The sequence below is a fragment of the Suillus subalutaceus genome, assembly GCF_016647625.1.
Source record: "Suillus subalutaceus strain FC151 chromosome Unknown DFJ58scaffold_31, whole genome shotgun sequence".
In the NCBI taxonomy this organism is placed as follows: domain Eukaryota; kingdom Fungi; phylum Basidiomycota; class Agaricomycetes; order Boletales; family Suillaceae; genus Suillus; species Suillus subalutaceus.
In genome coordinates, this window is record NW_024540280.1 from 168,408 (window position 1) to 183,488 (window position 15,081).

Below are 15,081 nucleotides of genomic sequence, written 5' to 3' on the forward strand. Positions count from 1 at the left end.
ATACCCGAGTTTGTGCTACTATAATTCGTCCTTTTTGAATGCGTGAAGTGCGTGAAACCCTCGGGGTCGAAGAAACTAAAGCTTGATAAAGCGTGAATACCTGACTTGTGCCTGACGTGTTGATATGATTGGTTCGTCAACCCCTTCTGTTGCTCTGATCAATGCCAATCAAACTGAACAGCTGCCCTTTAAGGCTCGACTACCTTCAATGCTGTCAATACATTGCCCTCTCGCCGGTCACCTTGAGTTGTTGCCCAGATTCATGCCAGAACGAATCTGGACTTGCTTACACTTGGATCTGCCCAGGTGAGAGATTTCTTGGCTGCAGAAATAACAAATGCTTGTGCGTGAGGAATGATTATAGAGCCACAGTTAACCCCTCTCACCGCAAATATGCGTTGTGGGGATTCTTTGAGGGTCAGCCGTACTGGCCAGCTCATTACCACCTGAATATGCATTCCTAACGTCCATGTCATGCACGTTCTCCGCGTTGATTTGCTGACTCTTGGAGCTCGAGGGAGAGGAATGCATTATGAGCTGGCGCCTGCACACGATGTTCTCGGGGGATATTCGCACGCTGCGACTGTGAAAGATGATCGAGTCTCCCATTACGATTGTCACGTACGTTTAATTTGCTGTTCGGGTCCTTCTAAAGTCCCGAGATTAAATCATTGTTACTACTGCCGCTCTGCCAACCAGTATGGTGCTTCGGCCAGGCAGATCGACGGCAAGGCGTTACACGGAAGAATCTGTGCGGCGATCATGTGAGTCTCGGCAGTTCGGATATCAATCACTGAAGGGCGAGTTAGGAATATATCGTACGACCGTGACACCCGGAATGTACCATACAATGGCCCAGGTAGTGGGTTACTATTTGAATTCAACGTTCAACAGGAATTTCCAGAACAGCGACGACTTACCTAACCTTTGACTTCCTGACCCAGTTGCATCAGTAGCGTAGTCAGCCAATTAAAACCGTTTATCGTTTATTGAACACAGCCCGGACTTAAGGGAAGTACAAAACCGTCCAACTTAAGCCTTTGTCGCCGCAGGGATAGAGCCCTGCAGAGTTCGAGCCTCAAGGGCTAAGTTCTTTTGGCCAGCACTTCAGTTTCAGCTATACATGTTTTGACCCCTGTTGTTTACGGGGTCGCCGTTGCAGGCTATGAAGTTGCATTGACAAAGATAGACGAGGGAAAGCCAAGCAACTCTACCAGTTGAAACACATGGCGTCAATCTTTTATTTCCCCCTACTTTGCTACTCCACAGCGTCATTTGTATCAATCGTCTTTGTTTTCTTTTCTTTGACAGTATCGTCACTCGTGCTCTGGTTGTATATGACAGGCTCTCATTTGGTGGGCATTTGGAGGAATTTGGAGGACTTCGTGATCCGCCTGTACAACTTACGACTGATCCATTATTAGACTCAATCACCCAAAATACATTGGACCTAATGTGGGAGGGGACTACCATGATCGATTTGAAATTGTGCCAGACCAGTGCTGATAAGCAACTTACGTAAGGCTCTAACCTCTGTGCGATCGAAAAGGGTATATGTTCACACACGCCTTTTGTTAATTGACCACATCCTGCAGACCGATGGATTCCCAGCAGCAGCTGCCGCCAGTCCCGATATCCGACATCATCACGACAGCGTGGCCAAGAAGAGCAGTCAAGGTTTGTGCTTAACGTTCACGCTCCCTTTTAATGTTAGCTTATCAAGAACATCGCTAGGCATGTGCTAGTTGCAGGTAAATCATCTCGTGATTGATAGGCATCCCTCGTGTCCTAATATTCTTCCCCTGCAGACGCGACAAAATACGCTGCGATGGTCAAAAGTAGGCTTGCCTCTATTCTGATTTACTTCCATTTAATTTATGAATTGATGTCCCCGTGATCCACCAGGCCGTGTGGAGGCTGCGTCAAGAAAGGTTACACTATTGAGCAATGTGTTGCTGGGTGCGAGAACTGTCGAAAAGCTCGCGCGCGGTGTGAAGGCGGAAAGCCTTGCCTCAGATGCCGAGAGGATCAGGTGGAGTGCACCGAAGGTCATCACCACCCGGTATTGCGTGCAGAACCTCCTCCCGTCTTAGTTCTCCGCGGGCCACATCGCTCAAAACCCGATCGTGCAAAATTGGCTTGCCAGAACTGTCGTCGGGATAATAAGAAGGTAAGTTTGTTTTGTGGTTGTGGATGCGATTTTGACCTGCCCTGCGTCCGTCTAGTGTGATGATCAGCGACCTTGCTCTCGATGCATTGCACGGGGGGAAGAGTGTGTTCATGTGGGAAAAGGACCTAAACTTGTTAAGCTTCGTTGTGAGGGTTGCAGGCAAGACAATAAGAAATGCGAGGATGCACGTCCGTGTAGGCAATGCGTTGAATGTGGCAAGGAGTGTATTAGTGTTCAGAGGAAGGGCAGAGGTCATGGTACCCGAGTCAAAGCGGTCAGTTTTTGTTTGGAGTAAGTATACTCCTTCTGACGCTATCTTTTCAGGCGTGTGTATATTGCAGGTAAGTTATCAACTACGATCTAGAACATCACTTCAACAACCACACAGACGCGATAAGGTAAGGTGTGAAGGCGTGAGGTGGGTGACTCTGATGCCGCTGGTATGCACATTGGTTGACGACCGTTAGACCATGCGTACACTGTGTGCGTAAGGGGTACCAATGTATTGATCGCATCTGTCAAATCTGCACTCAGCAAGGCGTTAGTGGCGGATGTCCACATCTCGGTGAAGGATCGGACAGTGATGGTACGCAAACCATCCAATAGAACGTTACTTCGTATTTCATAATCACTATCTTCAGTGATCGCGATGGGGAGTATGCAACCTCCCCACCCAATGCCAATTCAAGTTCAACAGTCCTCCATGATGATGGCACCACTGCCGTTCCCAACCCAAGTCTATGGTCCCATACCATATCATTTGCTGGCGCAATCAAATCATGAAATTGGATCGTTACACGTACCTGCGCTACCTCGTCCTGTTGGATCTTTTTATCCTATAGTCGACTCGCCTATCAATGGCCCTCAACCCAACATTTCGTCAGAACGGTACGACCCATTACTTACGGGACCAAGTGACTTTTCGAAGTCAGGCGGGTGAATAAATACACTGTAAATTTTGGACTTTGCTTGGAGCAGGATGGTTGTAATTTTAGCCTCGCTTTTCAAAGCGATTCCTAGAATATTGTACTGTAGTGCTGTGAGCTTTAATGCCTTCCACTCACTTCTCTGGGGCAAACTTCGGACTCGGAATTCATTCTTATCGAAGGCATTGCAGCTAAATACGTGATTCCCTTGTTGATAAATTTATTTGTACATGCTTGGCACCGAATCTTTGAGTGGTACTACCACCAAGTTGGAGTTCATTGTCCTCGTCCCTGATATTTCTGTTTCTTTTTCAGCTGACCTGATACATTCTTTTACCATGAGCAATACCCTGAATTCATCCCCGGAGAGGTTATTTTTCAAACATAGGCATTTCATACGTTTCACGCTGACATAGCACTTAGACGAAAGGTTGGATCATCCAAGATCAAATACGCCGGCAAGGCCAAGGTCAGCGCGTTATTTCACGCGACACCACGTGAATAGTTATCTGAAAAGCCTTCCCAGAAGAAGAGAAGTGTTCCAAACATTGCAGAGTACGCCATAAAATATACTGGACGCGTTAAATGACCTTACGTTTCGGCAGAGACACGTCAGGTGAAGAATCAGAGACGCATCAAGGTATCGGAACTAGTGACCCCCAAGAAACATCCGTAAGTTGCTTTCTCAAAGCTGGGTTTGTTAATCAATGAAGGATTAGCTGCCTGGACCGAAAGCTGCCCCAAAAATAGTCGAGGTTCTGTGAGTCCAGAATTTAAACTTGTGCATCTATGATTCATGACTGTCTGTATGTGCTATCTAGTCTCCCTGGACCTTCACCATCACCATCCCCCCGCAATTCTCAGGAAAGTCAGGTACTTTCTGCAAAGCCTGTCAGCAAAGCCAGGGGATCCCGTAGTCGCACTTCATCAGTGGTATCCTTGAATCGTTCCATCCGTCATGAGAGCCCCTCTGTCCTTTCCGTTCGAGCGAAGTCATTAGACAAGAGTTCCCCCGCCTCCAAAGTTAAGTACGTATTCGGGTTCCTTGGCGCTTAATGGTCACTCACCACACTGGATGACCAGGTGCCCTGACACCCCCGACGACGATGCAGATGAGACCTCGTCAATTGCAGAATCATCTGCCGGAGGTCGAATACGCCGGTCTGAATCCGAGCGTATTCAGTATTTCAAAGACCAGTCACAATGTGATGATATGGAGCCGCACCGAGTTCATTGTGCTCGATGCGACAAATGGATCAACCTTGGCAAGAGACAGACGTACGCTGTTCGGCCTTGGGAGATCCATCGACGGAAATGTGACCCACGGTCCCCTGTTTCGAAGAAGTTAGTACATTTCACACTGAAAATCAAAACCCACTTATCCTGTGAACAGGAGTCATCCAAGTGAGACCGAAGTGGAAAAACCCGAAGGAGCAGTTTCGGTATTAGAATTGAGTCAGGAGATTACCAAACAGCCTTCACCTCAGTCGGCTCGGCAGAGTGACGCCGAAAGGAAAGCTTTACTGGAAGAGGATCCTCGTGCTCAAGAGGTCAAACCGCACGAAGTTCTTTGTCGATCCTGCCAGAAATGGATCAAGTTGTCGATCGATCATGCCTACATTCTTGGAAATTGGCACGCACATCAACAACGGTGTTCGGGTGTCGTGTGAGTGATCATTTTTCTGAATTTTACCACAATTTTACCAACAAGCGATTTAATCAGACCCAGCAGCCGAGTGGCTACCGCAGAGAGAAAATATAGTCTACTGACTGACCCTCAAGCGAAGTCGTCTTCCGCTCGGCACGTCGAGTGTGCCTTTTGCAGGATGAATGTCGAGCTGGACGGTGTCGCTCAGTATGATTTGACCAAGTGGCACGAACACAAAGCAAAGTGTTCTTCGTGAGTGAATATTATTTTACCAGCATTCTTATAAGTAACAGTGGCAGTAGTCATCCCGTCCAACCCACTCCAAAGGCTCCTAGTTCGCGTCTTTCGCGCGTTTTCCCTCCACCATCTGGCCAGACTGTCACTCAAACGCCTATAAGCGAGGCACACAAACACCTTACGTCCTCGAGTTCAGCGTCTATAGACGCTACAGCCATCAATGACAATTCCCCATATCGCACTGGGGAGAAACGTGCCCGGGACGAAGAAGACGCTGGAGACGTCCGTCCTGTGAATCGTCCGAGAACTGTAGCCTACCAAGCGCCCGAGAATGAGGCGCCGGGTCCGTGGGGTTGGTTTATGCAGCCTTTTAAAGCTTTCGTGCGTGGTTTCCGTGAAGGTTTAGGTACTCCATCTACGTAAATGTTGGCACTAGTGTGTTATGTGAAGTTATGTCGACTGTATTATACCCTGCTCTATCTATTGTGCTTTGTTTTCTTTATAATGCCATTCAACTATTCCCCTGGATGCTTGACGGTAAATGCAAACACGCGCGAACGAGCATGCAAGTCGACGGAAATTTCCGAAATGTGTCCCCGCCTCCACTTTCTTCCCGTGACTTTCGCTCTTACGCCTGACTGTCGCGCATATACAACTGAACCGTTGAGATATAGAGGTCTTTGTATTGGTGCGTAAGGTGTACGCAGCTCTTCACTTCTTCGGCGTACCCTTTCAATTTCCCCCCTCCACGGAATTGGACTACAAGTCAGTGGCCACTACCCCGTCCAGACCGATAAAGCTCATTCAACACTCCGGAAAATTGGACATTCATACCCGCTGAAAATACGTTCCTCCCCCCCACTGCAGTGTCTCATCCCCCCGTCATAAAAGTCATGTGGGTATTTATCTTTAACAGATGTCATTGCTGCTCATTCTATTCGTGCCACTTCCGCAGGGGGTCACCAAAGAAAGATTCTAGTTTAAAAGGCATCAATGAGTGAGCGTCTCTGTCATCTTCGATCATTTAGATATTCATCTAGTTGTTTTGAGCAGCGGAGACGCACCTCGCCGAACCGTAGGCGAAGTTGCAAGAGAGAAAAGGCTACGTGATGACCCGATGGCAGAAGTTCTTGGCCCACTTTTTGTCACCTGCAAACGCTGTGGAAATCGTATAAAACTATCCCCGAAGAGTCTGTATGATCCCTTCCATTGGCTGAAACACCGCGAACGTTGTTTGAGGAAACCAGTCGGAGGTGCCCGCGCCACTAGTCGTCCTTCGAAGGAAACAGTGAGTCGCTTTGATAGCCCGATTTTATTTGGTGGAATTCATGTGATTTGTTAGACCACGGTTGAGAAAAATTCCCCTGCTTCATCGTCTAACACAGATGTCGACAATCTCACACCACCACCTCCTTTGACTCCCAATGACGATCGACGGGGAGTTCCTGTCGTTTTCAAAGAAAGCTCGTCTTCGCCTATCCCGGAGGAGGTGGTCGTCGACACCTCGACGAAAGTTATTGTACGTGAATTTTTTTTTGTTACACGGGGGAAGATCTAAACACAAGTCCTTCAGGACTTGCCTCTTGTAGATCATGGGCACTGGCAGTCTTGGTCGTGGTCTGATTTGAGACCTCCAGCCTGGCTGATAGATACCAATCCCATGCATGAAGACGACGGCGATGATGACGAGCCTCCTCGAGTAACCATAATAGAGCGCGGCTCAACTCCGACTCTCTCTCTCCATCCGGGCACACAACCTCAAGACCACTCCTAAGATCATATACCGTTGTTGTATTGCATCTATATCTGTCATAAGTGTTCTCATTCTTGCTCTGTTGTCTCCATTTGCATCGCCGGTACTTTACCATACGCATATAACTAGCTACCACATTTGCCCATACCAGCATACCAGGGTAGCCAGCATTAATCTACGCATTCTATGATCTTCACTACTATTATTATGGATAGCATTTCTTCTTATCCAAGTCTAAGTATTTCTTGATATGATTTCGTGGTCTTCTGCGGGTGGCTGGTGAATGCCGCTCTGGAGAAGATGAACTATCGCAGAATCTTGACTTGCTCGGGAACCCCTAGATAATTATCAGTATATATATTTTCTGGTACACGACTATCTCACAGGATGGCTCGCACTACATCTCGCAACACCAGGGAACTCGATATCTCGAGTTTCTCCACACCTGGAAAGTCCGTCAGCCCTCGTTGGCCCTACATTCAGCAACATGACTGGTTTTCGCAGCTCTAATGCGCGCTTTACCAGCCTTGGTGCACAATGTCATCAGTGTCATAGTTACTTCACGATAATCGGAAATTACAAGCACCTGAATGCGGAATACGTCGCCAGTGTGGTGCCGAGGACGAAAACCCTTTCAGACTGTTCAACATTATGAAGCCTGCGTTGGGATCACTACTCCGACATTGGGTAAACAAAAAACGACCCACTTACGAGCGGTCCTTGATCCGACTTGGTATCGATTCACCAAAGAATATCACCTCTGGTTTGTACTACTTGCATCAGAGACCCAGGAGACATGGCAATAACGCTGCCTCTTACAAAAGAGCTCTGTTGACTTTCCAACGTACATTGCGGACATTCTGGGACCACGAAATCGGCATAAGAAACGCCTTCCAACTCCACCTTCGAGAATCATCAATCATCAAAATTGGTCTGCGAACGACGGACGAACATCACCATCAGGATTCGTGCGTGGTTTTTGCCCGGTCTTCTCTAAATTGTCGACGAATACCTTCCATTGCGGATTAGAAGCAGAAAGCCAATTTTGGAACGTGTTTCTAGGGACTACGTGACCGCGCTTGCAGTGTACTCGCTGCAAGCAAGACGATTGGTTTATTGTTCGCGAAAATACCAGAAAGCGAATGCATCTAAAACGGCCCAGAAACGTACATGGAGGGTCCCGTGCAGTTCAAGTATTTGCTTTTGGATATGGTCTGGCTCCCAAAGATGTGCAATCGCCTTGTGGTGTAACCCGTCTACATTTTGCGTCACGAGGCGAGGTATGTATGATGCGTATTGGAGTGCAGCAATTGCATAATGGCTGGTATTAGGCAGAGTGTCCCGGACAGGGGGGTAGCCCAAGTATGACCGAAGCCTACAAAACATCAACCTGGCGGACTGACTACATCATTTGATCTCATACCAATACCGCTGCCTGTTGGGTGGTCAGTTCAGAAGCTATGTAACATGACGGGGTTTAATTAACTTGCCTGAAAGCAAAACCCTTTTCACTCTGGTCAGTTAGTTCGTGATACTAAGGCCCTCGTCAATGAGAAAGGGTTCTGTGCCTGAAGCAAAGTGCGCACAAGAATTGGTCTATGTCATAATCAGACAGAAACAATTAGTGTAGTTCCTGGCTTCGCATGACGAACTCACTGATAATTGGGGTTCATATATCTGCCGTCTTTTCCCCGATATGCTCTGATTCCCGAAGCAACACTAACACCTGCGCCGGTAAGTAGCGTCACTTTTCCTGGCGCAAGGAAGTCTGCGATACGTTCAACCGCCGCAGCTGGTGAAATTGTTCGTTTTGGTGCTCCAAGGCCGGTGATAATGGTTGGTACTGAAACACGCATGATGTCAGTTGTTCAAGTTGGTCTCTTGCGGGAATCCGAAGTAACCGGATGAGATATACAAGAATATACAACTTGTCTCTTGATTACCACAATGAATCCTGCTCGACCACCTCCTGCTGTGCTGCAGACGCCAGGATTTGCCCATTACTCTGTGGCATGGTCCCCTTTTCACAATTCTCGCATCGCACTTGCTTCAGCTGCTAATTTCGGTCTTGTGGGTAATGGTCGCTTGCACATGGTATCGCTGATCCCAGGAGTTGGTGGCTCATCTGCGGTGAAACTTGATAAACAGTCTGTCTGTCGACTCGACTAATAAGCCGGTGCTTATCTTTCTATCAAGATACGAGACCCAGGACGGCATATACGACGTTGCATGGTCGGAGATTCACGAGAATCAACTGGTTACAGGCTCGGGAGATGGAACGCTGAAGCTGTGGGACGTATTGCTAAATGTATGCCGATATCAACTCATTTTCAGATCTGAGTGAATCAACATCGTTTTTCGTGCCTAGGACTTTCCAATACGCTCTTGGCATGAGCACAGTCGTGAAGTTTTCTCCGTCGATTGGTCGAATATCAAGAAAGACACATTCGTGTCCTCCTCATGGGATGGAAATGTCAAACTGGTAGATATATTGAATTTCTCGCACTGAATTCAACTTAGAGAGAATATTTGTAGTGGACGCCAGAAGTGCCTCGTTCAGTGACAACACTGCATGCGCACCTGTCATGTGTGTACCAGGCTCTATTCTCTCCTCATCAACCAGATATCCTCGCTACATGTTCAACGGATGGAACCATGAAAATATTCGATCTTCGTTCCCCCGCTTATGCCACTGGCCCCGCCACAAATTCCTTCACGCACCCCTTGTCTGCTGCAGTCTTGACCGTCCCTGCATCTGGCACTGAGTTGCTCACCCTTGATTGGAATAAGTATCGACCTTTTGTGCTGGCGACCGCTGGCGTTGACAAGATGGTGAAGGTGTGGGATTGTCGGATGATTCAGAGCAACCCGAGCGCTCAGGCAATTGGTGGCGTCTGCGAGATCCAGCTTCCAGGTCATGAATATGCAGTACGAAAGGTCCAATGGAGTCCTCACCGCCCAGACATTTTGGCTACAGCCAGCTATGACATGACATGTAGGATGTACGTGAATTTCTGCAACAGGTCGTGCATATCTAAGTGGTATGGATTTATGCAGATGGTCGTCCAACCCATCCGTAGGGGGATCCAATCTCCTTCAGGTCCATGATCCTCATACGGAGTTTGCGGCTGGTTGTAGTTGGTCCCTCTATGATGAAGGGTTGATTGCAAGCTGTGGATGGGACGGTAAACTATTTGTATTCCGTGCTTAAATGAGCATTGTCACTTCTATGTTATGCCTTCGTGCTGTTGTGACTGCACGCAGAATTTTCTGCGGGAGACGGTGGGACAATTTCTATTGCGATGCACTGAAAAGCTTCGTGGTGTTTTTGACATCCTTTAAAACTCACGCTCACCTAGGGCTTGTTATGCGTCAACTGATTTGTCGACACATGTCCCAAGTGCTCTCCTCAGCGTATGGTTGACGAGTCCACCCAATCTGTCATGATACCCGTGGACAACTGTGTCAAATGCGTGTCATCAACAAGAATTTATGCCCTTAGTAATGTTATTCTTCTCCTGTTGAGTTTTTGTTTGCGTTCTCGGTATGGATTCGTTCATACAATTTTAAGTTGCGTGCGTATACTAGGCGGTATGTCATCTTCTGGGTATACGTGTCATACCTGTAACTGACTAGTCTTCGAGACTATCTGATTTTTTTTCCCTGCCGATAAACAAGTTCTCCATATCAGGCGTAATTCGCCTCACTCGGTCCAATCATAGTGCGACTTGCGCAAGGCTACATGATCTCCATATTGTGCGAAGAAAATTTCTTTTCTTGTATTTGTATTGTGCAATGTGCAGTGCACTGACTTGCAGCATCTATGATGTCATGTTTTATTGTAGGAGCTGATGGTGTTACGGCAGCCTGCCCAGAACGTTTTAGCAGGACACCCACACGATGAACTCGTCGATATCTGCGGCAGGTTCTGCGACTGCTGGTGGTCGGTAGTCTAATCCCATGTAGATATATACCAACAGGAACAATTGCGTCTTCGCTCAACCTTCGCTGCAGGAGTTTTGGATGGATAGGGGCTAATTATCCATTTTCACGTTGTTTGTCCTTGAGTCGAAGATTGGGCCGAGTAGGCAGTAGCCCAGATTCCCGACCACCATGTGTATGAGACTCGATTCTTGACAAAGATCTTGCACTGCTTCATTCTTTTCAGATTGATAATTCAATGCAGGCACCTTCGAATCTTTCAACAAATGTTACGCAAGGGTGTTATTCGCGTAACACCAAAATCTGGGATATCACAGAGGATGATCCTGAGGATATCATGTCTGCTTCTCTCCAGACTCTTTACGACTATGTCCCAATTACACACTCCGCCCCTGGGTCGATATTTACTTACACGATAAAACGTGACGGAGGAGGCTCACCAGAGTCAGCACCAAGACAGATCACCCTTCAGACACCAGACACGCAAGCAAACAATTGGTCTTTGCATGCTTCATCCATCTGGCAATCCTCCGTTCACATTGCAGATCACATTGAATATCTGCAGTTGGATCGCTTCAGCGATCGAAAGATATTGCGTGTTCTGGAGCTTGGCGCTGGCGCTGGGTTGCCTTCGATCATGATCGCACGGACTACGCCCAATGCTGCTGTTGTAGCCAGTGATTATCCGGACGAAAACCTCATATGCACACTTTCTGATAACGTTTCTCGCAATCATGCTTCAGAACGTTGCTGGGTTGTCCCTTACGCTTGGGGCAACGATATATCCCCACTCCTCACACCCGCCCAGCGGAAATCTGAAGGTTCTGCGCTCTTTGATATCATTGTCGCGGCCGATACGCTGTGGAATCCTGAGACCCACGTTCACTTTATCAACACGCTTTGCATGTGTCTCAATCGCAGCCCAGACGCTCGCGTACATGTAGTCGCTGGTCTACACACGGGAAGATACACCATTCAATCGTTCATGAATGCTGTTATGATACACAAACTTCAAGTAGAAAGAGTGATGGAGAGCGAAGTTATGAATGGCGTTCAAAGGCCATGGGATGTTACACGCGCCGAGAGTGAGGATGAAAGGGAGAGACGAAAGTGGGTAGTCTGGATGGTCCTGAAATGGGCATGAAATAAACGAGATTCGCAATGTAAAGTACAATCTAGTCGTGTCTAAACTCAATACTATGAGTACAATTAGGAGATATTAGCATTAATAGTCGTTAAGCAACAGGTTATTCATGGGTATCAAGATACGTCATGCTGGAGTGTCTCCGAAGGTCAGAACACGGATGACAGTTTGACCCTCGCGTTCCTGCGACGGATTTCAGGGGCCAGTAAAATTAGAATGCAGGAATACGTACGTTGTATAAGATCACCGCATCTTCTGTGGCGTCAACCCAAGTAATGCTTTGTACTTGTGTGGTGCTCGTCCTGATAAACTCAGCTGCGCCAGCCTTGACGATTTTACTGGTAGTAGCCCATTTCTCATTCCACGACCAAGCAGGCGACTGCGGTGCGATTGATCGCAGGCACTCTGCTGCATAGTCATTAAAGTCGAGCACGTGAAGACGACTTCGGGAATCGGCCACATAGTTCTCCTCACCGGCGCTCTGGAAAAATACTAGTTTTCTCCCCACAACCTCAAAGGCATGCGCTTCTGAATCGTCCGGCAAATGAATCACCGTACAGCGGTCCTGCCATTCCTGCCATGATAGAGTCTTATCGCCAAGACTAGGTGGCTGAAAAAGCGATTCCTTCATCACCAATGCCACTTTCTTGGAGCACCCTGCCGGTATTGAATGGGAGGGAAATTCGACGAGGATAACAGTCGTGCGCTGAGACGGATCAGAGTGGAAGAAAGTTCCCGTCGGAGGAGCAGTGTTGGGCTTGAGAGATGTGTTGGGACAAATTTGCAGAAACGATATTGCCTTCCACAATTCTGGTAAATCATATGATATCACCTGGGCTGATCTCAATCGTCTACCATCCGGTATATGGTGTATAATGATTTGAGGGGAGCGTTTGCCACGTTCGTGAAGGTACAACCCGTCCGGACTTCGTTCCCAAGTGGAAGCAGCAGATTCTCCACTATCATCATCCTCGTCCTCGTCAGGATGGGATAGCACCATCAAACACGATTCGCTGAGGATATCGAACGAGAGGAGGTCACCAGTAAACTGTCGATCTCACAATTTAGAACCTGGTGGGCCCTTGTGGAGCAGGGAAACACTTACCCGTTGCTGTTGGTCAATACCGGTGTGCCAGTTGACTAGAACAAGTTCTGTTGTTCCTTCGCCTTCTTCAACTCCAAGACGTACCGACAGACCGACCATTATTCCATAGATCTGGACCCGTTCAATGGAAATGCGGTGGCCTGGAGGCAAAGTGCCCCACCAGTCCGTCTGAAATTGAAAACGCAGGTTTTGAGCCTGTGGGTGTTGCTGGCACGTCCACATGTCAAGAAAGTGAAGTGAAGCAGTTATAGGTCCATCCCTAGCGTGTTGGTCAGCATGGACAGAGACGCCAGCCATAATTAGCTTACTGCGAAGGAAAATGAAGTTCTGCAAGCACCAAAAGGTTCTGAACAGCATCGATGGCGACCTTGCGGATTTCGAAAGGTAAATTAAATTTGCAATATTGTAATTTATCAACCGGCGGTGTCCTGTACGAGCGCAGCTCATAGATATGAAGTGACCACTGGAATAGCCCGTGATAAGAGCTTTCGCTAGCGTGATAGAGAAATCTTCCAGAGACGCCAACGATCGTTGGCGTGGGAATACGGAGCCTGTCCTCTGAGGTCCAGTTTAATGTCAACCATCCATTCCTGTGGCAGAGGAGCGGGTCCAGCCGTGCGCGCGGTGAATAAGAGCTTGAAATTCCGTCCTTCATACCGGACAAAGCAAGTTCGTATCGATATAGCAACGTCGAATAATTTGCGACGATGCTATGTATATATTGAGAACTCTATTAATGAAACGTTAAGTAGACATTCATCGACTAGCAACTTCGGCAATCATACCTTGCAGAAGTGTAGCAGTGAGATAGGATCGAGCTCTTCTAAAATGATTAAAAGGAGCTCCCTAGAGAGGCTAAAGAGTGACATGACCAGCACGCTGACAATGAATGTGGTGTTCGTGGTCATCCTGTTCTTCGTCTTTATAGTGCAAAGCCGCCCTGAGGCGCTTGACACTGGTGACCAAAAGACAAAAGCATCGGGGCACCCAGCGTATTTCGTCGAGAAGGGTTCAAGCGGCAAGTCAAAAGAAATCTTATTGACGCAAAGCGGCATGAGTACGTAGAACGAAGTCAACGTCCGGACTCGGACGATGTCGCCCACACCCTCGGACTGTAACTACCTTGTCTGTTCAGACAAATTAGAAGTTGCGGGACCGACTCGGAATTTTGTAACGCTCACCATGTCAACCATTGAGTGAAGGTGTCATCGTTGTAATATTGTCAAGCTCTATTGACAATAAGTTGAACGAAGTTGGCTCGAACGGGAAAGAAAGACAGTACTATTAGTAACCTTGGAAGTTTCGAACACTTATTATTTCAGCCTATCGTGGGATGGCACTCTAGCGACGCAGCCTACCTTGGTAGATTCAACAAGCAGAACTAATACTCTTGGCAGGCTGGTCGCTGTTAGTGTTGGTCCTTGATCTATGCTTGTTACAAAAGGCGGTCACAACAAAACCGGCGCACGAATGTGATGACTAATATGTTACTAATCAACCTATCCTTTGCTGTCTTGGTCAGCCTGTACAACGACTCGGACATCCATGGTTTGCAAGAAGTGTGAATCAGTGTGTCACTGTTAGTTTTTCTGAATGCGCATCTCACTGATTTTCCTCAGAAACTGTCCAAGGTTGCCGCTCCAGATCCGTTCACCTCCACATCTCAAAGCGTAAAGGACGGGTCACGAAGAGTAGGCGAGAACAAGCTACTAAGCCGGCCCGGGAGCTCGAAAAACAGATTTCAGGTGAGTGAGTCACGACTCCCTCTTAACATGCACTTAGCAAGGGAATGGTTGCTAGCCATATCAAAGCAAATGCAAGGATTGTAAGCAGCCTGTGACGCAAAATAAAGCCAAGTACTGCCACGGTGAGTACCGCAGCACTACCAGGCAAACTCGGAGCTCATTCCGTCCTAGGCTGTGCGTATAAGAAAGGCCTTTGTTCTATCTGTGGCAAACAAATATTGGATACGACTGGGTATGTGATGTCTAGCAAGTAATTGAAACCTGGTGTGTTGTACCACAAGATACCACTGTAATATGATATTTAACAAGAATGTCGCACCCGGTGTTTGGAACGTGAGCACAAGGGCTCATTCAAAACTATCAAGGAGGTGCTAGTTATCATGATTCATGCGCAACCTGCCCTATGTGCTT

The 15,081-nt window shown here is 47.6% G+C and overlaps 7 protein-coding genes across 7 annotated transcripts; 5 read left to right on the forward strand and 2 right to left on the reverse strand.

The window, feature by feature from the left end:
• Nucleotides 1–1,573: 1,573 nt before the first annotated feature.
• DFJ58DRAFT_778441 (uncharacterized protein) lies at nucleotides 1,574–3,355 on the forward strand. The gene is made up of 9 exons (XM_041389628.1): nucleotides 1,574–1,677; nucleotides 1,735–1,751; nucleotides 1,809–1,838; nucleotides 1,906–2,170; nucleotides 2,226–2,444; nucleotides 2,495–2,511; nucleotides 2,559–2,588; nucleotides 2,638–2,756; nucleotides 2,812–3,355. Exons 1-9 carry the CDS (start codon nucleotides 1,600–1,602, stop codon nucleotides 3,108–3,110), a joined length of 1,074 nt encoding a protein of 357 aa, XP_041245819.1. The 5' UTR covers nucleotides 1,574–1,599; the 3' UTR covers nucleotides 3,111–3,355.
• On the forward strand, nucleotides 3,335–5,509 carry DFJ58DRAFT_778444 (uncharacterized protein). The gene is made up of 10 exons (XM_041389629.1): nucleotides 3,335–3,466; nucleotides 3,520–3,565; nucleotides 3,623–3,651; nucleotides 3,702–3,768; nucleotides 3,816–3,856; nucleotides 3,918–4,124; nucleotides 4,180–4,440; nucleotides 4,490–4,762; nucleotides 4,820–4,996; nucleotides 5,047–5,509. Exons 1-10 carry the CDS (start codon nucleotides 3,435–3,437, stop codon nucleotides 5,402–5,404), a joined length of 1,491 nt encoding a protein of 496 aa, XP_041245820.1. The 5' UTR covers nucleotides 3,335–3,434; the 3' UTR covers nucleotides 5,405–5,509.
• Nucleotides 5,510–5,888: 379 nt separating this feature from the next.
• DFJ58DRAFT_270042 (uncharacterized protein) lies at nucleotides 5,889–7,090 on the forward strand. Its single transcript, XM_041379586.1, has 3 exons — nucleotides 5,889–6,269; nucleotides 6,324–6,500; nucleotides 6,555–7,090. The coding sequence occupies exons 1-3, from the start codon at nucleotides 6,099–6,101 to the stop codon at nucleotides 6,753–6,755; spliced, it is 549 nt and encodes a 182-aa protein (XP_041245821.1). The 5' UTR covers nucleotides 5,889–6,098; the 3' UTR covers nucleotides 6,756–7,090.
• On the reverse strand, nucleotides 6,555–8,590 carry DFJ58DRAFT_873979 (DHS-like NAD/FAD-binding domain-containing protein; the record flags this gene model as incomplete). The annotated part of the gene is made up of 8 exons (XM_041394385.1): nucleotides 6,555–7,071; nucleotides 7,119–7,154; nucleotides 7,180–7,260; nucleotides 7,321–7,392; nucleotides 7,531–7,637; nucleotides 7,687–7,827; nucleotides 7,905–8,109; nucleotides 8,391–8,590. The coding sequence occupies 8 exons, from the start codon at nucleotides 8,588–8,590 to the stop codon at nucleotides 6,969–6,971; spliced, it is 945 nt and encodes a 314-aa protein (XP_041245822.1). The 3' UTR covers nucleotides 6,555–6,968.
• Nucleotides 8,591–8,609: 19 nt separating this feature from the next.
• DFJ58DRAFT_905491 (WD40-repeat-containing domain protein) lies at nucleotides 8,610–11,820 on the forward strand (the record flags this gene model as incomplete). Its single annotated transcript, XM_041394959.1, has 7 exons — nucleotides 8,610–8,881; nucleotides 8,931–9,042; nucleotides 9,103–9,216; nucleotides 9,270–9,736; nucleotides 9,792–9,919; nucleotides 9,999–10,016; nucleotides 10,994–11,820. Exons 1-7 carry the CDS (start codon nucleotides 8,682–8,684, stop codon nucleotides 11,818–11,820), a joined length of 1,866 nt encoding a protein of 621 aa, XP_041245823.1. The 5' UTR covers nucleotides 8,610–8,681.
• A 126-nt stretch (nucleotides 11,821–11,946) lies between these two features.
• DFJ58DRAFT_657741 (uncharacterized protein) lies at nucleotides 11,947–13,794 on the reverse strand (the record flags this gene model as incomplete). The annotated part of the gene is made up of 5 exons (XM_041381995.1): nucleotides 11,947–12,003; nucleotides 12,053–12,868; nucleotides 12,926–13,184; nucleotides 13,234–13,655; nucleotides 13,711–13,794. The coding sequence occupies 5 exons, from the start codon at nucleotides 13,792–13,794 to the stop codon at nucleotides 11,947–11,949; spliced, it is 1,638 nt and encodes a 545-aa protein (XP_041245824.1).
• A 676-nt stretch (nucleotides 13,795–14,470) lies between these two features.
• On the forward strand, nucleotides 14,471–14,924 carry DFJ58DRAFT_657831 (PDZ-binding protein; the record flags this gene model as incomplete). Its single annotated transcript, XM_041381999.1, has 4 exons — nucleotides 14,471–14,494; nucleotides 14,545–14,670; nucleotides 14,726–14,792; nucleotides 14,842–14,924. 4 exons carry the CDS (start codon nucleotides 14,471–14,473, stop codon nucleotides 14,922–14,924), a joined length of 300 nt encoding a protein of 99 aa, XP_041245825.1.
• Nucleotides 14,925–15,081: the final 157 nt, after the last annotated feature.